Source organism: Eublepharis macularius, chromosome 3 (assembly GCF_028583425.1).
Source record: "Eublepharis macularius isolate TG4126 chromosome 3, MPM_Emac_v1.0, whole genome shotgun sequence".
Classification (NCBI taxonomy): domain Eukaryota; kingdom Metazoa; phylum Chordata; class Lepidosauria; order Squamata; family Eublepharidae; genus Eublepharis; species Eublepharis macularius.
The window spans coordinates 83726942-83754692 of NC_072792.1; the positions used below are offsets into that span (position 1 = coordinate 83726942).

Below are 27751 nucleotides of genomic sequence, written 5' to 3' on the forward strand. Positions count from 1 at the left end.
TCCCTAGTTGCTTGTTCTCATCATTTGATGCTTGGAAGTATTCTGAACATGAAGAGACCATTTTAAGGAGCAATTAAATGTATAGTTAAATGCATCCTCTTCATATTCAGAGTCAGTATACATACATGTTCATTGTGGGCAGTTAGTATTAATGCTTGAGGCCTAAAAGTTCACTGGTGCAGCCTGTTGCTATTGCTCCTGCCTCCCTCCAATGCAGGTCTGAGAGTTTCTGGGTACAGATCAGACAGATGTTTATGTCAGAAACAAAAAAATATTACATTTCAAGGAGAGGGGAGAGTACAAGAATTATATTCTGAATTATAATGGATCTATACTTCTGCATCAGGTCTCACACATTTTTTGTATCTGAGATAATAGTTTTGATCTGCTGGGATTTTGATTCTCTAGGGGAAATAAATGTAGCACAATTTTTTAAAAAAACATTTCAAGAATTTTGCAAGTCGGAAATTACTCCGCTGTCTGAGCTAATGGCAGAGGTTTGCATAATCTTTCTGAGAAAAGTAAGCTGGTAAAATGCTCAGTTAAAACTATATTATAATAACTGGATCTTAGTCCCATTCTGACTGCAGTGTGGTGAACAATAACATGCGGTTACGTCTTTTTAGATAGCATAGTTTGACTTCTAGTTAGGGTTGACCTCCCACTGGCAAACCCCACTACCTTGTACAGTTGTATTACCCTTAGCGGTATAGGTGGGGCTGCAGCTAAGTCACCATAGAATACCATGGAACACCATTGATGTATCAGCCATGCCCTGTACTGTCATGTGGTCTATGCTGCTCTCGAGAAAGAAAGGCTTTATTGTTATCTGTATAGCATGTTCTGGTAAGTATTGTACAATGTAAAGAAAAAAATGAACTCAGTAAAAACTTAGAAAAGCCTGCAAGATTACCATAAGCAGACCATGGACCACTAGAGGTGGCCACGGTGGCCATTTGCAGGGTGGGAAGGCCATTTTCGGCCTCCTCGGCCACCCTGCAGGCCCATGCAGCGACGGAAGAGGCCAAAAACGGTCTTCCTGCCCCTCGCAGGAGGAGGGGGAGGATGCCGCAGGCCCACAGGACAAGGAAAGTCTGGGGCTGGGGGCTGGGTTTTGGGCAGTTTAAAGGGCCCTGTGGTTTGCAAGCAGCAGGTCCCTTTAAACTATCAGCTGGCAGGCGGCAAGGGAAGGATCCCCCCTACCGCCTACCAGAAAGGGACCTGCTGCTTGCAAGCCGCAGGAAAAGTTTATATGGCCATTTCCCTGGGGAAACGGCCATTTAAACTGTCCCTTTACGACTCAAACAAATCAGTAGACCAGTTCGTGGAAGTTTGTGGAAACGAACTTGCACGAACCACTGGTTCACGTACCATGAACTGGCCTGGTTCCGTGTGTTTTTTTGGGTCCTAATTCGATTCATGCCCGTCTCTATTTGCTACTCATCCCATTGTTTTTGCAGCCTGATGTTTAAAACTTTCCCAGGAAAATTGTAGTGGCAAAATCAGTATGCAGTTGTACTTACAAGATGATTGTGATTGCAGTAAACAGTCTTCAAGGTTGGTTCATAGCACTGCTGCTATGCAGGAGGGCTCCTGGACCATCCTGCTACTTTCCCTCCAGCAGTAAAAGTTTAGGGTTAGAAAAAGTGGTTTGATGCAGATATAATGCTGCATGGTAGCCTAATTCGGCAACAAGGAGCACTTTTTCTTTTAACAGGGACATTTGCTTCTTGTCCTTTTCATTTTAACGCTAAAAATATGATTTCATGGTTAGCATCAAACTACCCTTTTATAGCCACATTCAGAAGTGGGATTAACATTGGAGAAGATATAGCATCAACCATTTTTATTTCCAGAACTGAAGGGGGGGAAATATTTGTGCATGGGAAGGAGGAGAGACAAGGGCAGGGGAGAGGATCATTTGAGCTAGCAAACTACATTGTCTGCATCTGGCTAGAACTACAGCTTAAACTCTCCTATTTGATAGTTTAAGGCTGCATATTTGTGATGGTTAAAAGAAAGAAGAGAGGAAACTTCTGTTTATGTTTAATTAAACTGTATGAAGAGAACTAAATACGAGGAATGAATTGTGATGTAAGAACTGGAATCACATTTGAGTAAATTGTGTCCCATAGTTATATAATGAACTAAAAATGTTCTTTTAATTTCCTAAGTATACAAAAAGAGGCTTTCTTTTAAATTGGACTTAAACTAAGATGTGATCAACATGTGCTTAACAGTCAATGTATTTTATCATGTAGTGCTATCGTTTCATACCCTGACTAATTTTGACAGTTCACAAGGCGTGTTTTGAGGAAATATTCTTATAATTCAGGAATTCTCTTAGCCTGTTTGTCCCTTTCCCTTTGATCTTTTCCATTTCCCCCTTCACATTTATGAGAAAAGGTTTGTAGTTTTTAAAACTATCTGATGGCCTTTCCAGCAATGTATATTTGTTGTATATAGACATTAGTTGTCTGTTTGCTGAGGCAAATTTGCAAGTAGTAATCTGTTCATGCTCTTGTGGAGGGCCACTGCTAAGTCCCAACCTGTGAGGTGGAATCCAGCAGTGGGTCTCAAAGCCTCTGCAAGTGGGTTGCAGGTCAGCTCTCACTAATGGCTGCCCGTGCTCTTTGCATTGTTCTCTTTCTGCGTGCCAGCTTTTCACATTGCCGTCTTTGCAGTAATAAGGGCAAGAGGAGCCAACTGGCAACTAGTAACCGTGTAGGTATATACATTTTCCTATGTAGAATATTTCTATAGGAAAAACATCATGTGTGAATATCCATAAGGACCAACTTTGGTCCTTAATTTGAGGCAAGGCTTTGGCCTGTATTTTGGAAACTTGGACCTGACCCTGGAAACACTGTTTTCCATGTCATACATAAGTTGGGGGTTTTCCCCACTGCATATACATGTTAATTGATAAAGAATCAAGTAAAATATGTCCTAATGGTTAATTGAGTTTCTTAGATTCTTAACCAATATACACACTAGCTGTACCAAAAGATTTGGGAAATGATGTAGCATAGTGGCTAAGGCTGAATTGTGATCCAGAATATTCTCATCTTAAATTTCATCATCTCAGCCACAAAATAATTAAACCTGCAATGCTAGGCAAGACACTTCCTCCCTGTCTCAGTCCCCATCTGCAGTAAGGGGGAAATAATAATGGTTTTCCTTAAAAAGCTGTTGTCAGGATTATTGCGATAATTGAAGTTCTTTGAACTCTGAAATCACTATAAAAACACTAAGTATTGCTGCTTCATGGCAGTATGAGTATTACACACCACCATCCACCAGCCCATCCATTGCTGCACATACAAAATTCTAGCTAAATCAAAAAGAGTCCAGTAGCACCTTTAAGACTAACCAATTTTATTTTAGCATAAGCTTTCGAGAATCAAGTTCTCTTCTTCAGATGCCTGATGCTAGCACTGTTTAGCCCTTGGACTAAAATCTGGATTTTGTCATCTAGAAAAGGAGAACTACCGATAGCTGACAGAATACACAGTTATGATGATGATCTCCTTATAATGTTTCATTCCATCATATGAAATAAAAGAATTTTTCGTAAGCAGACAAGTTTTGTAGGATTGTGGTCTCAAGTAATTCATCCATTAGTCAGAATGTCAGGCTAGGATTTGAGGGAGCCAGGTTCAGATTTCCACTCTGCCGTGAAGATTGCTTGGGTGACCTTTATTTTTATAAACTCTTCATATTGTTCAGCCAGCATGTTTGATTTTAGAAGGTCATAAAGAGTAATGTGACAAACAGAATTGGAAAATTTCCCTATTGCAATTTGACATTCCCCCTTATCAAGTGCCCTTGTCCTGCTCTTACCTGAAGCAGAGAACCCACAAGACCTCAGATCGGAGAAGAGATTCATCTGATTCCTCCTCCTTTCTGTAGCCTCCTATTTCATACACTGCTTGAGCAGGGATACTTCATCCTCTCTGGTCTGTAGAGGATCCTCCTTAAATAGGCTACCCTTAAAATCTCCTTCTACAGCTGGCTTCTCTATCCTTTCATTCTGACCAGTAGTGTTCTGGAGCCCGGTCTCAGCTGTAGCCACCACTTTCCCTGGGCAGGGCTTGGTGGTGTGATGGGCTTCACTTAGTTGCCAAATCTGGTTGCTTAATTCAGAGTCTGCTGCCCTGCCTTGCCTGTTTCAGAGGCATCGTGGCCAGGCTAAAGTGGCTGCCAGCCATGTGTTGCTTCCCTAGCCAATATCTGCTAATCCAGTGTGAGTCCTCTTGCTGGACATGTAACTGGTACTTAATTTAGAGGTTGCATCTCATGGTAATGTTTCAACCAATAGGGATTTTTTTAATTGAATGAAATATTCTACACTTCTCAAGGTTGACTCAGCCTTCCATCCTTCCGAGGTCGGTAAAATGAGTACCCAGTTTCTTGGGGATAAAGTGTAGATGACTGGGGAAGGCAATGGCAAATCACCCCGTAAAAAGTCTTCCAAGAAAACATCGTGATGCGACGTCCCCCCATGGGTCAGTAATGACTCAGTGCTTGCACCTTTACCTTTTTTTTTATTCTACACTTAATAACTTGTAACTGAACGTATGACTTGCTTGTCGTATTGTGAAGAAATATGGAAGTTCTGCTTTTGATCTGTGCTGGCTTATTCTTACATACAAACCAATACTTGATTATGCTCTTTTTGTGATACTCATGCATGTGGACCAGTCATTGGAGTGGCAAAATATCTACCATATTTACTAAATATCTGTTTGTTTTCTCAGGAAATTAAAGAATGAATTATTGGAAGCAAAACGGAAAGGTGGACGGCATTGCCGACAGGACAACAGTAGGGTCTGCATTCGCTGTCAAAAAAATCTGGGCTTAATCTTTGATAGAGGGGACCTGTGCCAAACATGCAGACTCAGAGTTTGCAACAAATGCCGCGTTGTAGCAATTGATGGCAACTGGAAATGCACTGTATGTGCTAAGATTGCGTAAGTTTTGTTCTAAGACTTATTTTAATGGCAGATTCAGTTTCTGAGCCTGTTTGTTAAGATACCATTATTAAATGGTATTAGATATAGGCCGATTCCAGACGACTAACCTGAAGGCGCTGCATGCCGCCATGTTCCGGATCGCGACGGGGAAAACGCGAAATACTGCATTTTCTCCCGCGAGTTTGGCGCGACGTGATGCCAAACTCGCGCAAGAAAATGCGATATTTCACGTTTTCCCCGTCGCGATCCGGAACATGGCAGCATGCAGCGCCTTCAGGTTAGTCGTCTGGAATCGGCCATATTTAGATATATTTAAAGGAGGGAGAAAAAATGAGTAGAGAATGAAGAAATGAGCGGGCTTCATTTGAGCTAAGGCTTAGTCTTGAAGCAAATGAAATAAGACGTTAAAGCGTTTGCACTGATAGCTCTTGTTGAAAGAAGACAATTTCCTGACCCCTAGTATCTCTTCCCCATTCTCAACTATTGCTTCTCTTGTCTCACAAATGGGTCTGTTGTAAAGAAGATGGAGAACTGAAGCACTCCAGCTCTTGGGCTGGAGGGAGCCAGTGTAGTGTAGTGGTTAGAGTGTTTAACAGGAATCTGAAAGACTCAGGTTCAAGGCCCCATAGAAGATTGTTGTGTGACATTGAGTCAGACTTTCTCAACCTAACCAACCTCACAGGGTTGTTGTGAGGATAATATGCAGGAAAGGAGAACAATGTGAGCTGCTTTGGTTTCACATTGGGGAGAAAGGTGGGTTATATTTTAAGTAAGTAAGTAAATAAAATAAATAAATAAATAAATGGGGATTTAAATTGTGCATGTACACAGCAGAAGAGAAGCAATAGGGGAGTTGGCCAGAAGCAAGCAAGCAAGCAAACACTGAGTATGGTTTAAAAGGCACCTAGGCAAATAAAAATCAACATAACATTCCCTAACACACCAAAAAAGTAAACTGGTTCCTAGCTCATTTACAAGTCTAATGAAGACTCTGGATCTTGTCAGCTAGGCTCATGCTCTATCTGTGAGGACCCAAACTCCGTTGCCAGCATCCGACGACTGCTAAGCCTCCAGAAAGCAAGCCTATTTAAGCTCCCAGAGAAGAGAATGTTTGGCTAGTGCTCATCTTTGGTTTCCGATGAGGCCCTTTTTCCTGCTGAAGGATGGTATGATGCCAGTTAGGGGTTAGATTCTTCCATACATGGTGTAGGGAATCAAGAAAATCAGCAAAAAATATAAAACAATCATAATGAATTTGTGGCATCCACGCTCAGAATTCATTACAGCAACATCAGTAATCATTAGCATATTTGGATGTGATGTGTGAAAGTAGATCTTGTAGTACAATCTTATTTAATTAAAAACATGGAAAAAGTCAAAGCAATTTCAAGAGCAGATTGTTTAGATCTCCCAGTATGTTCAGAGTAATAAATAATCATTTGCTTATTAGGTAGCTCTCATGAATTTCAGTGTACAGAATTGAAAGTATATTATAAAACCTTTGCCAAGCAGTGTAGGTGGGGATTAAATATAAAATAGTGAAAAATCTTTACACATCTTTTTTATGCAACATAAAGAGGAAAAAGAAAATACTAAGTACTCGATCAAGGAATTGATCTCCAATTTACTCTGTATGTGAGAGGAATTTAAATTAAGCATTCCTCTTAATTAAGAACAAGAATGTGTGCTTCATATAAAGTTTTCTTCCTTTTAGCCCAGTATTTTTGTTAGTGGGGGAAATGGAAAAATTCAGGATTACTATAAAGTTTATAAGTCATTATAAGAAGATAAGAACATAAGAGAAGCCATGTTGGATCAGACCAATGGCCCATCCAGTCCAAAACTCTGTGTCACACAGTGGCCAAAAAACCAGGTGTCATCAGGAGGTCTGCCAGTGGGGAAGGGACACTAGAAGCCCTCTCACTGATTGCCCCCCCCAAACACCAAGAATACAGAGCATCACTGCCCTAGATAGAGAGTTCCATCTATACCTTGTGGCTAATAGCAACTGATGGACCTTTGCTCCATATGTTTATCCAATCCCCTCTTGAAGCTGTCTTTGTTTGAAGCTGCCACCACCTCCTGTGGCAGTGAATTCCATGTGTTAATCACTCTTTGGGTTAAGAAGTACTTCTAACCCGACTGCTCAGCAATTTCATTGAGTGCCGACGAGTTCTTGTATTGTGAGAAAGGGAGAAAAATACTTCTTTATCTTCTCTGTCCCATGCATAATCTTGTAAACCTTTATTATGTCACCCCCCTGCCGTTGTTTCTCCAAGTTAAAGAGCCCCAAGTGCTTTAACCTTTCTTCGTAGGGGAAGTGTTCCATCCCTTTAATCATTCTAGTTGCCCTTTTCTGCACTTTTTCCAGTGCTATAATATCTTTTTTGAGGTGTGGTGACCAGAATTGTACACAGATTTCCAAATGAGGCCGTACCATTGATTTATACAGGGCCATTATGATACTAGCTGATTTGTTTTCAGTTCCCTTCCTAATAATCCCCAGCATAATGTTGGCCTTTTTTATTGCCGTCACACACTGTATTGACATTTTCAGTGAGTTATCTACTAGGGGTGTGCAGCCCGAAAAGATTTGGGTTTCCCACTTCGGGTTTACCCGAAGCGGGGGGGAAATTTGGAAATACTATAATTCTGAAGTGGCAAGCCGCTTCGAAATTATGGTATTTTTACTCGCTTTGGTATGCTCCATAAATATTCGGAGCATACCTAAGTGAGAGGGAGCAACTCCCCCACTTCCACCCCCTGGGGCAACCTCTCCACCCCCCACCCATTTACCTGGCTGTCAGGGAGGGTGATCAGCTGGACAACGGGCTGCTGCTGTGCCGGCAGGCCGCAGTGGCACAGCAACAGCAAGTCGGCTGTGACGGCCTGGAGATAGCTCTGCTGCCGCTCCACGGCCCCACAGGGCAGCAGGGAGGGCCGGAGCCACCTCCTCTGGCCCTTCCTGCCCCTCAAATGGCCACCACAGCTGCCATTTGAGGGGCAGGAAAGGCTTTCTCCGCCTCCGCCGCCACTCCACGGCCCCGCAGGGCGGCGGGGAAGGCCGGAGCCACCTCCTCCGGCCCTTCCACATTGGCCATTTGAGGGGCAGGAAGGGCTTTCTCCGCCTCTGCTCCATGGCAACGCAGGACGGCGGGGAGGGCTGGAGCCACTGCTGCCACTGACTGCAAGGTAAGTGGGGCTGGGGGGGGGCGGGCTGGGGGTGGGTTGATGTTTAAAGGGCCCCGCCGCTGCTTGCAAGCAGCGGCGGGGCCCTTTAAACTCAGACCCGAAGCTTTCCGAAGCATTATGAATGCTTCCAAAAGCTTTGATTTGGATATCCTGAATCTTTATGGATCAGGTGCGATTCGGGTATTTTACCTGAATCGGAAACCCAAAGCGCACATCCCTATTATCTACCACAAATCCAAGATCTCTCTCTTGGTCAGTCTCCTCCACTTTGGACCCCGTCAATGTGTATTTATATTTGGGATTTTTGGCCCCAATGTGCATTACTTTGCACTTGGCCATGTTGAACCTCATTTGCCACGTTGATGCCCACATGCCCAGCCTCGACAGATCCCTTTGGAGTGCCTCACAATCCTCCCTGGTTCCCACCACCCTGAACAATTTAGCGTCATCCGCAAACTTAGCCACTTCACAGCTTACTCTCAACTCCAAATCATTAATGAACAAGTTAAAAAGCAACGGACCCAATACTGAGCCATGCGGTACCCCACTGCTTACCACTCTCCACTGTGAATATTGCCCTTTATACTCACTCTCTGTTTTCTATTCATTAGCCAGTTTTTGATCCACAAGAGGATTTGTCTTTTTACCCCATGACTATTGACCTTACTTAGCAGCCTTTGATGAGGAACTTTATCAAAAGCTTTCTGGAAGTCCAGGTAGACAACATCTTTTGGTTCCTCCTTGTCCACATGCTTGTTCACTCACTCAAAGAACTCTAACAAGTTCGTGAGACAAGATCTTACACCCTTACAGACCCTTAAGACCCTTACAGAACCCATGCTGAGTCTTCCTCAATAGCTTTTGTTCATCAATGTGCCTACTAATTCTCTCTTTAATAACGGTTTCCACCAACTTACCTGGTATTGACGTTAGACTGACTGGCCTGTAATTTCCTGGATCTCCTCTGGAACCCTTTTAAAGATGGGGGTGACATTAGCTACCTTCCAGTCCTTAGGAATGGAGGCAGTTGTTAATGAAAGGTTACATATCTTTGTCAGGAGATCCGCAAGTTCACATTTGAGTTCTTTCAGAACTCTTGGATGTATGCCATCTGGGCCTGGTATTTTTTTAGTTTTTAAATTGTCTATCAGTTGTAGGACCTCCTCTCTCATCACCTCAATCTGACTCTGGTCTTTCAACACTCCTCTCGAAATCTGTGGTTCTGGAGTGGGCAAGCACCTCTCATCTTCTACAGTGAACAGAGTGGCATGGCCCAGTCTGGGCTCAGTGAGAGCAAGGACTCCTCAGGAGGAGAGGGGCTTCATGTAGCCAGCCAGGACTCCTCAGGAGAAGAGGAGCTCCATGTAGCCGGCCCTGACTCAGCAGAGGCTGGTAATCAGGAGCCACAGCTGCTGGCTGATCAGAGCTTACAGCCGGTAGCTGAAGCAGAGCCTCTAGTACTCTCCAGCCCCAGCACCACAGGGGAAGCTCAGCCAGGGACTGCCAGCACTACAGGGGAAGCCCAGTCAGGGGCTTCCACCACCCCAGGTTCGCCCTCGCCTAAAGAATGCCGCAGACAAAGGCTGAGGCTGGAACTGCAGGAGAGACGGCACAGTGCTTGTCTCCTGAACCAATGCCAGCTGCTGGAGAACAATGATGAGTAGCAGTAGGATGGAGTCCCAGCAGCTGGCTGTAACCCATGCCTGGCTATAAAAGCTGAGCTGAGGGAACTGCCAGGCATGGAAGCAAAATGTCAAACCACCTGCAACCACTCTGTGTGCCGTGTGCCTTGTTCATGCCTGCCTTTGGATCTGACACTATTGGCAACTGACCTTGGACTGTACCTGACCTGGCTCTTGGACTCTGGACTCACTCCTGGTGTTTAGTTTGGGCTCTGACCACAGTTTGGACTTGGCTTTCGACCCTTGAACTCCCCTTGGGCTTTGTGTTGGTGCTTGGACTTGAAACCACCCTGCTTGGGCTGGCCCAGCCCATGACACAGGCAAAAAATGGATTTAGCTTCTTGGCCATTTCCCTATCGTCCTTCAGTAATTCTTTTCCCCCTTGATCATCCAAGGGCCCCACTGCCTCCCTGGCTGGTTTCCTGCTTCTAATATATTTGAAGAAATGTTTATTATTGGTCTTTGTTTTTTGGAATGTGTTCCTAATAGTCCCTTTTTGCCAGCCTGATCACAGATTTGCATTTTCTTTGCCACAGCCTGTGTTCCCTTTTATATACCTCACTCTGACTAGCTTTCCACCTTTTAAAGGAAACCTTCTTACCTTTTATAGCTTCCTTTACTTTGTTTGTTAACCATGCAGGCCTTTTTTTTATACCTATTTGTGCCTTTCCTAACCTGCGGTATATATTTTATCTGAGCTTCTAGGATTGTAGTTTTAAATAGTCTCCAAGCTTCCCCAAGGGTTTTGACCCTTTTGACCTTTCCTTTCAGTTTCTTCTTCACATGCCCCCTTATCTCAGAGAAGTTACCCCAATTAAAGTTAAAAGTGGTTGTGTTGGTCTTTTTGGGCAACTCCCTATTTATGCAAATGCTGAACTCAATAACATTATGTCACTATTCCCAAGCAGTGCAACCACTTTTACATCTCTCATCAGATCTTGGGCATTACTTAGGACCAAGTCCAGGATCACCTCTCCCCTGGTAGGTTCAGCAACCATCTGCTCCATAGCACAGTCATAGAGTGTCTAGAAACTCAGTCTCTTTCTCCCAACTTGAACACATGTTGACCCAATCAATGTGTGGGTAATTGAAATCACCTATTACTACACAGTTATTTCATCTAGCCGCTATCCTTATTTCTTTCATCATGTTATAATCATCCTCTGTCTTTTGATCCAGTGGGCGATAACAAACTCCTAGAGTTAAGTTTCCTTTTGGGCCCACTATTTTAATCCATAGCATTTCCAGAAGTGAATCTAATTCTCTTACCTTCTCAGTCTTACTGGACTGTATACCCTCTCTGACATTCAGAGCCACCCCACCTCCAACCCTTCCCTCCCTATCCTTACGATATGATTTATATCCAGGAATTTCCGTATCCCACTGATTTTCCTCATCCCACCAAGTTTCTGTAATGCCTACAATGTCTATGTTTCCCCCCAACACTAAGCATTCCAACTCCCCGATTTTACCTCGGGCACTTCTAGCATTCGTACATAAACATCTATAATTTCCCAGGCACGTTTGGCCTGCAACCTTCGTTCTGCTGCCTCGAGACCTTGTCAAGCAGTCCATATTGTTTGTCACTGTTTCAGTGGACAATAGGGGTGTGCACTGCTAAAAAATCCGGAATTACCAGAATCCCAAAGCGGCAAGCTGCTTTGGGATTCTGGTATTTAGCTCGCTTCGGTATGCTCCGTAAAGATTTGGAGCATACTGAAGTGAGGGGGAGCAAAAAAAACCCCATCCCCCTGGGGGAAACCCCCACTCTCATGTACCTGGCAGGCAGGGAGAGGGGAGGCTGATCAGCTGGGTGGCGGGTAAGCACAGAGCCGGCTCCATGCCGCCTCCACTGCTGCTGCAGCAACCAACTGGGTGGCGGGGAAGTGCAGAGCCGGCTCCTCTGACCCTTCCCGCCCCTCAAATGGCTGCCGCGACTTCTTCGCTGATGGATGGGGGGTGGGGGGGAAGAGCTTAAAGGGTAGAAGGCTCCACACCCTGTTTGCAAACAGCGCATGGAGCCTTCTACTCTTTAAGCTCTTACCTTCTCCAGCTGGCTGGAGGCACGATGGAAGAGCTTAAAGGGTAGAAAGCTCCACACCTCGTTTGCAGACGGGGCGCAGAGCCATCTACCCTTTAAGCTCTTTCCCTCTCCAGCTGGCTGGAGGCATGGCTCTGCGCCTCGTTTGCGAATGGGGTGTGGAGCCTTCTACCCTTTAAGCACTTCCCCTCTCCATCTGGCTAGAGGCACGGGGGAAGAGCTTAAAGGGTAGAAGGCTCCACACCTTGTTTGCGGAGCTAACCCTTCATCTCTTTGAGATGAACCACCCCGAACCAGAGACATTTCGTCTCCTGTTGGGTTTCCCCCAAGATTCAGTTTAAAAACTACTCTGCCACCTTTTTGATTTTAAGTGCCTGCAGCCTGGTTCTTTCTTAGGACAAGTGGAGACTGTCTCTTTTGTACAGCTCCCACTTGTTCCAAAAAGCATCCCAGTGCCTCACAAACTTGAACCCTTCCTCCCTACACCATCGTCTCATCCACGCATTGAGACACCTAATCTGAGCCTGTCTCTCTGGCCCTGCGCGTGGAACAGGTAGCACTTCTGAGAAGGCTACCTTGGAGGTCCTGGCCTTGAGTTTCCTGCCTAGCAGCCTAAATATTTCCTCCAGGACCTCACACTTGCATTTCCCCACATCGTTGGTACCAACATGTAGTATGACCACTGGCTCCTCCCCAGCACTGTCCACCAACCTATCTAGAATGTACATAATTATGATTGCAGTGTATATCAAAATGATTAAAATCAATTAAGTAACTTATGCCAGAATTATTTATTTATTCACTTCATTTATTCACTTCATTTATTCACTTTATTTATACCCACCTTTCTTCCCAATGGGGTCCTTTAGCAGCTTACATCATTTTCCTTTCTTGTATTTTATCCTCACAACAACCCTGGGAGGTAGATTTAGGCTAAGAAAATGTTATTGGCCCAAGGTCACCCAGCAAGTTTCCATGGCAGAGTGGGGATTCAAACCTGAGTCTCCTAAGATCCTAGTCCAACATTATAGCCACTGTACCACACTCGCTCTCCAGTGTAATAGCTCCTGTTTTTAAGGCATTTGCTATTATGTGACAGTTGCTTTCAAATTAGTTTCTGTGTTCAAGGAATCCTTTCTATGCTCCTGGGGGAACCCATAAACATCCGCTACAAAACTCAAGTGCCTTGCAGAACATTCTGGGGAATGTTCTGGGGGCCATTGTCATTTTATCCAGGGTCCAGGTCGGATCAGTTCAGCTTTATTGCTGCCTTTAGTGTGCAGTCTAGATTCTAGAACACACCCAGCACTCCTCAGAAACTGCACATTTTTAATGGAAGGTTAGTAGTGGACAAATACAATAGTTCAGGATAATTTCCCACCATTATTAATCTTTTCACTGAAGAGTTACAGGACTCCTCAGAGAACAGTTTTGATGAACTGTTCTGTGGCATTTTAATGGCCAAATTAAACATAATGGTAACAGATTCGTGTGAATAAGCCTGGGTCTATCCCCCTTATGTGAAGTGTTGTGTGCCTTGGGGTCTCATTTAAAGAGCAAAAAGGTTAACTAAGCAAGAGTACAGACACCTCCTTCCAGTGACCTCCCCCATAGCCTAATAACAAGCGGAAAAAAATCCCTTTCATTTCAGGGAGATAAGAAAAGAGTTCTGTACATGTGCATACCCCACCTATGGACTCTTTCTGTTCTTAAAAGCAGGCCCTACATCCTGTTTACTGTGGTATTGGATAACGAATCAAAAGACCCACAACAGTAAGGACTAGCAACTTAACATAAAGTCTACAAACTACAACACACAATTATGGTGTAAGTTACTGACCACTTTTATGAACAATATTAATCACAAAGGCCACTGGCCTGTTCCTTTTCAACACAAAATGAACACAAGGATTCGTTATCTCTGTTACCACACAGTGTTCCCCTCTGTATTTTTTTCCTACTGTGGTATTGGGGCTAGTTCAGCTCTAAGTAACAGTAAGTGGATAACACAGATAATAAATATGCTACCACGTTCCCTGTTTCATTTACTTTCCCCCTACAAATTTAGCATATGTACACTTTTTATAGAAACAGGAAATAGAAATACTATTTGTTGAATCATATATAGTCATCATTAAGGAGTTTGATAATGTGTTTTGCCCCTAAACAAATGAAAACTTCCTTTTCTAATGTTGTTAAATCTCTGTCACTGTTTGTAGACAGCACTAATTACATCAGACAGTAGCCATATTCAGTAAGAATGCACAATGAACATATGGCTTTAGGCTGCTGTTTGGAAGGGATTAATGATGATTCAGCGGACAATATAACGTATGTGATTTCAGTAAACTCAGTTGTCACAGTTGAAAAGATGGCTATGTTTTCAGGTACAGGTATGAACATGTCTCTTCCCCCTCCGCCCCATCCCTGAAGTGATATTCTTCTCTAAAGAAGCCACTGATGGTAAAATACATCATTAGTATCCCCCTTATCATATACATTCTTGACTGCCTGGTATTTTTCAGAATGAATCCAACATTGATGAAGGAGATGAGCAGGAAGGCTAGGTGTTCTGTGTGGCTTTATTTATGTAATGCTGAAAAGTTATTCAAAGCTGCATCTACCTTCAATTTCTAGGTCAAAAGTTACAGTGAGGGAAGAGAGAGAAAATGGATTATGGCTTTGAAAACCTCTTATCTATACTCTGTAGATTTTGTTGTACAAATTTCTGATGAATCCAGATACTACCTTGCAAAAAAAAATTTAAACCTTGGTGGGACTTCTTTTGTGATCCAAGTGACTTAATATTTAGTTGTTAGCACCTTAAAGTACAAAATTCTACACACACAGGAAGTCATGTGAATTGAGGCCATCTGCAGAGTTTTTAAAAAAATTTGTCTCAGAGCAGAACCACAAGTGACAAAAGGCACAGATTGGACACTAGTCAGATTCCCTCAAGTTTTTTTTTTTTTAGAAAAGTTTTTTATTGGGTTAGAATATTATTATTTTTACATTACATTCAATTTTCCCCAAATTTTTCATTTCTAACCCCCTCCCTTTCCCCCCCTTTTGTTGACTTCCAACAGCTTTCCCCCCCTCTGTCCCTTTTCCCTTACTTCTATTAAATTCCTCTGTCTAAAACAGATATACATTCTCCATTATATTAAGCAGTACATCTTTAACTCCTTTACTTATTATACACCCAAACTGTACGTCTTTGGATAAACAATTTATCCCATTTTCCAGTTTTGAATATTTCTATATATCATAAACCTATATATCATAAACCATAAAAATTTCCCACATTTAAATCAAACAAATCAAACAATTTGATTTGTTCTCTATATATTACTCATTTCATCTTTTTATGGTAATTCTATATAGCTCATCACATAATCAATCAATTTAACTCTTCTGTACATTCAGTTTGGTGCATATAAATCTTATCAAAGAAAGAAAATATTGTTAGTTACTCAATCCTCATGTTTAAACCTTATCATTAATTATTCTCTATCAATATTCTATCAGTTAACCTATACATATCTATATATATATCAATCTATTAATCTAACTGCTTATAAATTCACATTTCTCTTCCTCCCCCGGTAAAGTCACCCCTCCCTTTTATACTTTTATTATACTTCAGTAGTTCTCAAACTGCCACAGTTTTCCTCCCACCTCCCATTTCTTCTCCAGATATTGTTTCAGCTTCTCCCAGTCCGTGTTAAACTGCCCTGAGTCCAGATCTCTCAGTTTTCTTGTCATCTTGTCCATTTCAGCCATATACAGCAATTTGTAGATCCAATCTTCAATAGTTGGCACTTCTTGTACTTTCCATTTTTGCGCATACAAAAGTCTAGCTGCTGCTGTCATATAAAATATCAACGTCCTATGATGGGCTGGAATTCCCTCCATTCCCAAGTTTAGTAGCAGGAGTTCTGGGTTCTTATTTATTTGAAACTGTAAAATTTCACTCATTTCTCTTATTATTTCCCCCCAGTACTGCCTAGCTACCTCACACGACCACCACATGTGGTAGAGGGAGCCCTCATGTTTCTTACATTTCCAGCATTTATTAGAAGTATTCGAGTTCCCTAGCGCAATCTTCTTTGGTGTCATGTACCAACGATAAATCATTTTGTAAATGTTCTCTTTAATATTAGTACATGTCGTTATCTTCATTGTAGTTTTCCACAAGTATTCCCATGCCTCCATTGTTATTTCTTTATTGAAATTTATAGCCCATTTCACCATCTGTGTTTTAACTATCTCATCCTCAGTATACCATTTCAACAGTACTTGGTATACCTTAGATATTCTTTTCTTGTCTTCTTTAAGAAGGGTCTGCTCTAGTTCCGAGTTCTCTGTTCGTATGCCCCCTTTTGCAGAGTCCGAATTGTATAAGTCTCTAATCTGTCTATACTGGAACCAATCATAGTTAGGTGATAGTTCCTCTTGCGTCTTTATTCTAAGTTTAGATACTTCAATTTTAGTTATTTCTTTGTACGTTAAACATTGTTGTTCATTATCAACAGCTCTCGGGTCTATCACCTCATATGGAACCACCCACAAGGGGGTTCCTTCTTGTAGGTAAATTCTATACTTCTTCCAGATTGTATATAAACTTCTCCTTACAAAATGATGCAGGAACATCGAGTTGACCTTCACTTTGTCATGCCATAGGTATGCGTGCCATCCAAAAAAATTTTTATATCCCTCTAGGGCTAATAGTTTCTTATTCTTTAATGTCATCCACTCTTTTAGCCAAACTAGGCAGATTGCATCATGATAAAGTCTCAGGTTGGGCAGTTGCATTCCGCCTCTTTCCTTTGCATCTTGTAAAACTTTTACTTTCACTCGAGGCTTCTTGCCTGCCCAAACAAAATCTGATATTTTCCTCTGCCATTTTTCAAATTGTTTAGAGTCTCTGATGATTGGTATTGTCTGTAGCAAAAACATTACTCTTGGTAACACATTCATCTTAACTGCTGCAATCCTGCCCAACCATGACAAGTTCAATCTATTCCATTTGATCAAGTCTCTCTCTATCTGAGTCCATAATTTTTCATAATTATTCTTGAACAAATCTATATTTTTTGCAGTCAGCTCAACTCCCAAGTATTTCACCTTACTGGTTACTTCACAATCCGTTGTTTCCATTAACAATTGTTGTTTCTGCTTAGTCATGTTTTTGCATAATATCTTTGACTTCTTTTTGTTAATGAAGAAACCTGCCAAGTCTCCAAACTCCTTGATCTTATCTATCACTTTTGGCATGTTCTCCAGTGGGTCTTCTACAATTAACATTATGTCATCTCTTTACACAGGTAGGAGTGCTGGACTGTAAGAAAATGGTTCAGAAAGATGCTTTGATAAAGGGATAGGGACTGTAGACTATACTACTGCATACTGTCTGTTCCTCTAAGTATGCTCCTTCTAAGTAATTTTGGCATTGTTTTACAACACATTCAGCCACATGTTTTATTTCTGCTCTGTATCAAATTTCTACTTGTTTTCAAAATTCTGCAATCCAAACCTATTGCTTTTTTAAAAAAAAAATTATTGGTGAGTTTAAATTTTTAAATTTAATACATACATTCCCTTCATATCTAATTAATTCTGTTCCCCACCCTTTTCCTCCCCCCTCCCTATTGATTTCCAACAGCTTTCCAACCCTTACCCCCTTTTATTGCTTAATACTATTTAACTTATATTTTTCTTCAATGCATGAATCGTAATATCTCTTACTCTAAGCTTCCCTCAAGTTTTGATGGGAAATGTAGGCATCCTGGTCTCACAGCTTCGCTCTCTGACTGCTGTCCAATGGACTTTTCAACTGTCACTTGTCCAACATTCTGCCAAGCTGCCTACATTTCCCATCAAAACTTGAGGGAAGCAGACAAGTGTCCAATCTGTGCCTTTTGTCACTTGTGGTTCTGCTCTCAGTGTCAGCTGAAATTGATTCTAAGCTACACCCTCAACAAATACAGAAAGAAAGCCAACAGGAATGCATGACCGTTCTCTTTAGGCATAACTTTACCCACTTTGTGCCTTTCCCATTACCTAAAGAATATGTGTTGGATTGGGGAGGTCACTAGTTATCCAATTCATCTTGTATGACAGCTGGTCAGGTCTTACACAGTCCTGCTTACTGTGGAAGTAACAGTAGTTTCAAATTAATGTCACAGCAGGGATTATTTGTTGATCCACTGTGTTAATTTTTTGCTGGACTGGGACCAGCATACTTGCGGGATCATCTCCTCCCATATGTACCCCAGAGAGCATTAAGATCAGCAAATAAGAACCTACTGGTGCTCCCTGGCTTCAGGGCGGCCTCAACCACAGCCAGGGCTTTTTCAGTCCTGGACCCAACCTGGTGGAACTCCCTGTTGGAGGACACCCGGGCCCGCCAAGATCTTACATCTTTTCAGCAGGCCTGTAAGACAGAGATGTTCTGCCGGGTGTATGGTTGAGGCAAGTCTTTGATCATTTTAGGAGCCACCCTACTGGTCTCCCACTAGGGGGCAATGTAATCATCTGCCTCCCTATAAGCGCAGTCACCAGATTATTATAAACTGTGGCCCCACCCCACCCCATCCCTTCTGTTCTGCTTTGTTTTATACCATGATTGGGAAATTGGAGGGGGCCCACCATCCAAAATATTCTTTTGTATGTATTTGTGGTGTTTTCTGGTTTTAAAATGTATTTATATGTTTTAATGCTCATTGAGCATTTTACTGTAACCTGCCCTGAGCCCGTTCATGGGGAGGGCAGGCTATAAATCGAATCAATAATAATAATAGTAATAATAGTTCATCTTCGTTCTTCTGTGCCTCCACACATGGGGGGACTGCGCAGGCGCAGGCCAGCCGCCGGAGAATTTTCTAGAGCTTCCAAGGCTCCGAAGGGGCCGTTTGTCGCGCGCCTCAGCGACCGTCTTCCCGCCCAAACGGTCACGTGATCCTACAGCGACCAACGGCCCCTTCCCTCAGTTCTCTTCTTGCCGCCGCTTGGAGAGAACGTGAGCTTCGTTGCTCTGTGCTTTTGTGCTTCGTGCTTACTCTAACTGATTGCTTGGCTTTTGACTTCGGACTTCGTGACCTTGACTATTCTTTGGATCTCGCTTTGGACTTTGACGTGGACTCGGTAATTTGACTCGGACTGTTTTTGACCCTTCTTTCGCGTGCCCCTGAAGATGGCCTCTACAGCTCTCTTCAAGCATTGCCTAAAATGCCACACTAAAATGGCCAAATCCGATGGCCATGATTTGTGCCTTTTTTGCTTGGGGGAGACCCACAATGTCTCAGCCTGTAGGATCTGCCAGGGTTTCACCAGCAAGGCCCGGCAGGATCACAAGGCCCGGCTAAATTCCTCGCTGTGGCAGAAGGTCATGTCGGAGGGAACCCCGTTACGTCCGTCCAAGGCCGGCCCTAGCCCCTCTGCCGAACGGCAATCAAGAGCTGGCTCAGTGGCCTCCGCGAGGTCGGGGTCGAAACCGCTGCCCCCGAGTGCCTCGGCGTCGAGAGCGGCCTCTCCAGCGCAGGGACCGGTGCGGCCGCCCCGTAGCGCGTCATCTACCAGGTCGGATCCGAGACCGACGTCGGAACCGAGGGTCCTGGTACCGAGTCCCCGGTCGGAACCGACGACCGGTTCGATCCCGATCAAGGCGAAGAGGTCGAAGCCGAGGTCCCCTTCGAAGGCGAGGAGCGCGTCGGTTCCGAGGTCTTCTTCGGAACCAGCGAAGAAGAAGACCAAGCATCACCGGTCGCCGCGTCCCGCTCCTCAGGAGGAGGTCATCGTGCTGCCTCACACGCCTTCCCCTCATCTGGGCTCCCCGGAGCCAGAAGACATCTCCGTGCCGGTGCCGGATCCGATGGCCTTCGAGACGGTGCCCGCAGAATTCTCTTCGGGACCGGAGCCGAGTCCGCGCCGTCGGAGCCGACCATCGCTTCCCCTTCGGTCGCCGAGGCTGGAACCGAGCCCGTCCCCTCGTCGGAGCCGTCCGTCGCCTGCCCGTCCGTCTCCACCTCCGGTCGGTCGTGAGCGGCATGGTTCCGGGGACAGTGTCCGATCTGTCCGGTCCGCTGCGTCCCGGCATCGACAGGCTTCCTACCTCCCCTCGCCATACCGTTGCCAATGGGAGGGGGCACCTGCGGGCTTCTCCGTATCGGAACCGAGGCCTTCGACATCGAGGTCGGCGTGGGCTCCCCCTCCGCTCCAGGTTCCGGAATCCCAGCTCGGTTCCGATGAGGAGGAAGTGGGGAGCTTTGGCGGCTACCAGTCGGAGTCCTGGTCCGAACCATCGCCGGCTGAGGAGCTAGTGCCATCGGCGGACTCGCCATTCGAGGACCTCCGCATCTACGCCGACCAGATGGCTTGGATGGCCAAGGCTCTCGAGATGGACATCTCTTCGGCAGTCCCCCAGACCAAGGACAAGCTCCTCAAACGGATTTACGGGGACAATCCGGCGTACGTTGGCTTCCCCATGCTCGAGGGTATTGAGGAGATTGTGGAGAAGGTGTGGCAGGTGCCCTGTGATCAACCTCCAACGTCCAAGCGCATCGAGCAGCTTTACAAGATCAAGCAGGGCACCTGGCCGGCGTTGGTGAAGCACCCTCCACCTTCCTCCTTGGTCACAGAGGAGTTCAACCCCCGGCGATCGGGTCACTCCTCGGTGCCTGCCGATAAGGAGGGCAAGAAGCTGGATGCCATGGGCAGGTGCCAGTACATTGTTTCTTCACTGGGTCTGAGGATTGCCAACTACCAGACCATCATGGCAGGGTACCAGCTGTACCTCTGGGAGAAGTTGGCATCCTATACACGAGACCTCCCTCCTGAGCAGAAGGCTGTGGTGTCCCTGCTGCAGACGGAGGCTGTGAGGCTGTCTAAGCAGCAGATGAACGCTGGGAGCCACGCTGCTGACACTGCTGCTAGAGGGATGGCGTCGGTGGTGGTCCTCAGGCGCCACTCCTGGTTGCGGTCTACGGCCCTGTCCCAAGAGGTGCGTTCCAGGGTGGAGAGCATGCCATTTGAAGGGGACTCGCTGTTCTCCAAATCGACCGACGAGACCCTGAAAAAGAAAAAGGAGGACAGACAGACGGCGCGGTCTTTGGGTCTGGCTCCAGCGGACAAGCCCTCCTCCAGGTCACGGTACGCTCCCCGGTCTGGCCCTTACCACTACCAGGGCAGATACCAACAGCAGCGGCCGGGCTACCATCAGTATCCTGCCTACCAGCAGCGGCCTTACCCTCCCGCACAACAGCAGAGGAGGCGTCGGCCCTTCAAGCCTCGTCAGGCACAGCAACCGGCCCAGCAGAAAGACCAGCAGGGCGCCGGGAGGCAGTACTGACGGGTCGCGCCAGCCGTATCCCCGAACTTTTCGGACAGACTTAGTCCACTCCTCTCTGAGTGGGAGTCAATAACATCTGACTCATGGGTCTTAACTATTGTTGAACTGGGATACGGGCTGGAGTTTGTTGAGCTGCCTAGATGCAGTTCACCCCTGACAGCTGTCAATAACACTATGGCCGAGCTGGATGCGGAGATCGTGTCGCTCTTGGCCAAGGGTGCTGTGGAGGAATTGCCCTATGAGGACTCTGTAAAGGGTTTCTTCTCTAGGTTCTTCCTGGTCCCTAAGAAGGATGGGGGCTTACGTCCCATTTTAGATCTGAGGGGCCTTAATGCCTTCCTCAAGGTGACCAAATTCAAAATGGTTACGTTGGCGGCTGTGATCGCCTTGCTGAAACAGGGAGATTGGTTTGCGGTTCTTGACTTAAAAGACGCATACTTTCACGTGGGCATACGGAAGGAGCACAGGAAGTACCTGAGCTTTGTTTACCGGCAAAGGGTTTTCCGGTATAAGGTGCTCCCCTTTGGCCTGTCCACTGCCCCACGAGTGTTCACTAAATGTGTGGCCCCTGTGGTTTCCTTCCTACGGGAAGAAGGCTGTACCATCTTTCCGTACCTCGATGACTGGCTCATCGTGGCTGAATCGGAGTCTAGGCTGGTGCAGGACATTGGCTTGGTACTTAGCACTTGCCAACGCCTGGGGCTCCTGGTGAACTTGGAGAAATCCAAGCTGGTGCCCAGCTGCAAGGTGTCCTACATTGGTGCACTTTTAGACTCTGTGGAGGGTAAGGCCCTGCTCCCCTTGGAGAGGGCTCGGTCCCTAAGGGGTCTAGTGTCCATGTTTAAAAGGAACCGGTTCCAGTCTGTGCGCACTATCCAGTGCTTACTAGGGCATATGGCAGCGGCCACCTCTGTGGTGCCTTTCGCTAGGCTGCGTATGCGCCCTCTCCAGAACTGGTTTGTGCGGAGGTATGATGCTCTGCTGCACCCTCCATCCCTCAAATTCTCTATCCCGAGGGTCATCCTCTCCTCCTTGGACTGGTGGCTGTCTGATGACAACTTGTTTAGTGGGACCCCTTTTGGGTATCAACACCATGACATCACGGTTACCACTGATGCCTCTCTGTTGGGATGGGGGGCTTACTGTGGTGATGTGTCTGTGCAAGATGTCTGGTCTGACAGGGAAAAGACCCTCTATATCAATGTGCTTGAACTAAGGGCCATTCGTTTCGCACTTGTGTCTCTTACAGCACTGCTGAGAAATCGTCAGGTCTTGGTGCAGACGGACAACACGACTGCCATGTACTACGTGAATCAGCAGGGGGGCACAGTGTCCATGGCCCTGTGCCGGGAAGCCACGCTCACTTGGCAGTGGGCTATCAAGAACGGCGTGTCGCTCCGTGCTATACACGTGGCTGGGTCAGACAATGCCCGGGCAGATGCCCTCAGCAGGGCCCCTTTACTAGACCACGAGTGGGAACTGAACGGAGAGTGCGTTGGGCCGATCTTCCGGATGTGGGGTCATCCAGTGATAGACATGTTCGCCACTGCGGCAACCACCAAGGCCCACACGTTCTGTTCCAGGGCAGGGAGCGACCCCCTCTCTATTGGGGATGCCTTCCAGTTTACGTGGACGCAGGGCTTGCACTACATGTTTCCTCCGTTCCCCTTGATTCCCAGGGTCCTGTGCAAGATAGAGGAGGACGGGACGGACTGCATCCTGGTGGCCCCCTTCTGGCCACGGCAGGTTTGGTTCCCGAAGCTCCTGCGAATGTCCCAACGGACATATGTGAGTCTGCCCCCTCGGCAAGACCTTCTCCTAAACGGGAGCCTAGTCCACCACGATCCCAGGAAGCTGCACCTAACGGCGTGGCGGATCATTCCTCCCCGGTAGGCTTTACTGACGAGGTGCAGAGAGTCCTCCTGAACGCCCGTCGGCCATCCACTAGGCACGCTTATGCGGCCAAGTGGCGCAGGTTTGAACTTTGGGCACTTGCTAAAGGAGTGGTGCCTGACAGCAGTCCCTTGGGGGTTGTATTCGAGTATTTGTGCCACTTGCGTGGCCTGGGCTTGAAGGTGTCCTCCCTCAAGGTCCACCTGGCAGCGATATCAGCTGCTCACACCCGAGTTGAGGGTGCTACGGTGTTTTCTCACCCACAATCCCGCCAGTTCCTTAAGGGCATGTACAATCTTTACCCACCTGTGTCGGCGCCAGTGCCTCAGTGGTCACTGTCTTTGGTGCTCTCACGTCTCATGTTGCCTCCGTTTGAACCTATGGCTACATGCCCCTTGGATATGCTATCCTACAAGGTAGCATTCTTGGTGGCCGTCACGTCGGCCAGGAGGGTCAGTGAGCTGTCTGCACTGCGGTCTGACCCCCCTTTTCTTGTGTTTCATCCCAACAAGGTGGTCCTGCGTCCCTGCCTCGGGTTCCTGCCCAAGGTGGTGTCCGCCTTCCACCTCTCGCAGGATATCTCACTGCCTGCATTTTTTCCTCAACCTTCCTCTAAGGGGGAAAAGGCCCTTCATTCCCTAGACTTGAAGAGGGCCCTAGCCTATTACCTGGATAGGACGAAGGAATTCCGCTCCTGTCCTCACCTGTTTGTATGTTTTGGGGCCAAGGAAAAGGGTAACAGGGCTTCCTCACAGACCCTGTCTAGGTGGATTGTGACGGCCATTAGCAAGGCCTATTCCCTGGCAGGGGTGGCTTGCCCGCTCCATGTCAGAGCCCACTCCACGCGGTCCCAAGCATCCTCTTCGGCACTCCTCAGGGGGGTGCCCCTGGTTAACATTTGTAAAGCAGCCACATGGTCCTCTGCAGACACCTTTGTCAGGCATTACGCCGTTGATGTCAATGCGGAGCAGGATGTATCTGTGGCCAAGGCTGTCTTACACTCCCTTTTTTCCTGAGGGAGTTTTGGAATGACTTTCTTGGCGTACCTGCTGGGTACCCCTGAGTGAAAGTGTGTATATATGTACCTGGGGGTGTGTATATATGTAAATATTGAATATTTATGTGTCCTTACACAGTTTTTTACATAGATGTATATATGCATATCTATTTATTGTTGTTCTTGTTTGTTCAATAAAATTGTGTTGGACTTCACCCCCGCCTTCCTTATTGTGTGAAGCTTGGTACACTCCCATGTGTGGAGGCACAGAAGAACGAAGATGAAAACAGGGTTAACATACCTGTAACTTATGTTCATCGAGTTCTTCTGTGCTGACACACAACCCTCCCTCCTACCCCGCTGTGAACTCCAATGCACAATACTGTGATGGCTGTAACGGATATTGGTGTTTTTACGGTGTTATGGCTGAAGTGTGTTGGTCAAGCGGCGGCAAAGGAGAACTGAGGGAAGGGGCCGTTGGTCGCTGTAGGATCACGTGACCGTTTGGGCGGGAAGACGGTCACTGAGGCGCGCGACAAACGGCCCCTTCGGAGCCTTGGAAGCTCTAGAAAATTCTCCGGCGGCTGGCCTGCGCCTGCGCAGTCCCCCCATGTGTGTCAGCACAGAAGAACTCGATGAACATAAGTTACAGGTATGTTAACCCTGTTTAATAGTAGTAGTAGTAGTAGTAATAATAATAATAATAATAATAATAATAATAATAATAATAAACATTCATTAGTTTTGCAACAGACATGCTCAATGATTTGCTCTTACTGATAAGCTTAAGTCTGCCTAGGGGGTTATTGACCCAGACTGGGTAATACACCTTGAGTTTGAGTGAGAAAGGCGAAGTATAAATAACATAAATAAAATAAATACGAATAAGCAAGAATGTTCTTGTATCATTGCCTTGATCATAGCACCAAAACTTTGGAATTTCCTCCCCAGTAAGATACATCTGTCTCCCTCTTTGTCTGTCTTCCAACAGCAGGAAAAGACTTTTTTGTTTGTTTGTTTTTGGCATTTCCCCACTAACTGGTTGTGGCGTTGTGTATTTATATATTTTATTGAATTGTTTAAATATTTTATATACACTTGTCTTTTAAATGCTATTTTTAATGTTGCAATGTTTTAATGCTTTGATGTTTGCCACCTTGGGAACCCTCTTTGGGTGAAAAGGCAGCATGGAAATATTTTTAAATAAATAAATTCAGCAAGAGACACATTGCATATCAGTCATTAGACAGTGACTGTTTCATTTAAATAATATAGGAGAAGTTAAGCCTGACTAGAGCCAGTGTGGTATAGTGGCTAGAGTGATGGACTAGGATCTGGGCGACTCATGTTTGATTCGCTGCTCTGCCGTGGGCCAGACGCACATTCTCAGCCTAACTTCCCTCACAGAGTTGTTGCAAGGAGAAGTGGCAGGAAGGAGAATGATGGAAGCTGCTTTGGGTCCCTACTTCGGGAGAAAGGTGGGCTATAAATGAAATAAAATAAATAAGCTGGAAATATGTAACTGTTGTGCTTGCACAGTCCAGATTCTCATTTGGAGTTTCCAGATAGCTTTTGTAAATAAATGTTTATTAGTGAAACATGGACCTATCATATTTTTGTAGTGATGTTCTCACAATATGATACGTTGCTTATCAAAAAGTTGGATGTCTGTGCCTTCATTAGTTCAGAATAAGTCATCTTATTGAACAGTAGAGTAAAATGATTCCTGAGAACATTTACCTAAAGTATTACCAAGAAGCAGCCAAAGTTCTGACTAATGGAACTGTTTACATTTTCTTGGGCAGCAGAACTTGCAGTTATAAATGAAAGTACCTCCTACTGGGAATAAGGCCACACCCTCTCAGTGCAATCCAAGGCAGTTACAACCTTCAGAGCCAGTCAACTTCAGTGGTCTGAGAAAGGTGTAACTGCTTAGGTTTGCACTGCAAGTGTTTTTGCTGCTTGTAGGCAAAAGTAGTGCTGCAAATCCCATTATACTCTCAGGTATGGTCTCTGGACAATCAACATTCAGTCTAGAGATCTATAGCTCTGGTAAAGTTTTCTTAAAAACTTCAGTCAGGAATCTCATTTAAGCATCTGTTGACCAGAGAAAAAGATAGATGATCCGTAATAAAACTCAAAATTTCTTTTTACGAACATGTTCTCATATCACCTAAGTATCAGATGTGTCAAAACATGTTTATGGAATCTGTTTGAGGGATTCTGTCAAGATCTTTGCATTTGTAATGTGTATACTTTCCTTTACTTGCCCTTATGAACAAAAGAATACATACTGTTTCATGCTTTTTCTAGAATTATTTGATGCAAAGTAGAGCCTATTGGAATGGCTTCGAGATTCTGGCTTTGCTAATACTTCCTAAGCTAGAAGTGATAAAGAGCTGCATTTTACTGTTAGGAATACTTGACTTCTAAAGCAAGGAAATTTCTCCCCCTCTCTTTGTAAGGATAGTGTTTGTTAAAACTAAACCACCAGAGTAAATATGATTTTGGGAAACTTGCCAGGGAAAAGCTGCTGTGTATGGGGAGGGGCAGGAACTGGAGTGCAGGAACAAGAAAGTGGAAAATGGATTAAGCACCACCACCTCCCCCATACTCCTAAAAATAGTTTTTATCTTTAAAATGGCATTATGACATAGTAACATGTGTCAGTGCATAAAGTGTAATTCACCCGCCCCATATGTAAATAAGTAATAATAAAATTGTACCTCATTTCTAGTCAATGTGCAGATCCATATGGTGTGCCAGTATAACAGGCGTGGCTTCAATTTCCTTATCTCTTAACTATATATATGTGTGTGTGTGTATATATACTGGAATAGATGGTGATCAGTGCATTCATATTATATAGAAATATTTGCAATTTTTTTCCTTTTCTTTTTTCCCCGTTTTGCTTCTATGCAGGCAGCTTAGGATAGTAACTGGTGAATGGTTTTTTGAAGAGAGAGCAAAACGCTTCAAACAGTCTGGCCTTCTTGGTGCTGATGTCGTCAGACGGTCCATCTTACGTAAAGTCCCTGGTAAAAAACAAAAATAGGAAAAGGGGTTTGCTCTTCTAAGGTCTGCATGTCTAAAGCATTACTGTTGTCCTAATTGTTGGTCTAAATTGTATTACTGCATGTTGAAGTAGTATGTGCCGATTCTTTATCTAAAAATAAAAAATATTTAGCATGCTTTATCTTTTATATGGGATTCAGAGTCATTTTCCATCCAAGAAACTTATTAGCAATTCTTCCAGAGTACTCACTGGACTGTGCTGATTCTTTAAAAATGCATCCATCAGCTGTACCTATGTGCTTGCTTATTTTAAATATTTATATGCTTGACTTTCTCTAAGCATCTCTCTTACAGTTCTGTTAAACCCAGTGAAACATAGAACCTGCCTTCAGATTATAAGCATTGGTGGCAATACAGTACACATGAGGTTACCTATCTGTAGGGTGGTTTTGTTTTGCTTTTTTATTGACAGGAATTCTGTATAAATATGAAATATTTCTCTTTTAGTAGACAGTGTTCCCTCCACTCCTTACAATACCCAGTCCTTAATGATTCATAAATATTAGAGTGGCATTTCAGTGGTTTCTGTTTAAGATGTATATAGTA

The 27751-nt window shown here is 45.0% G+C and overlaps 1 protein-coding gene across 2 annotated transcripts in view; it reads left to right on the forward strand.

The window, feature by feature from the left end:
* Positions 1-27751, forward strand: part of SYTL5 (synaptotagmin like 5) — a 124896-nt gene that overhangs the window by 56333 nt on the left and 40812 nt on the right. For both annotated transcript variants that reach the window (XM_054974636.1, XM_054974635.1), the window contains exons 3-4: positions 4761-4973; positions 27053-27168. In XM_054974636.1, coding sequence (XP_054830611.1) covers positions 4761-4973; positions 27053-27168 — 329 coding nt within the window. The remainder of the gene's footprint in view (positions 1-4760; positions 4974-27052; positions 27169-27751) is intronic.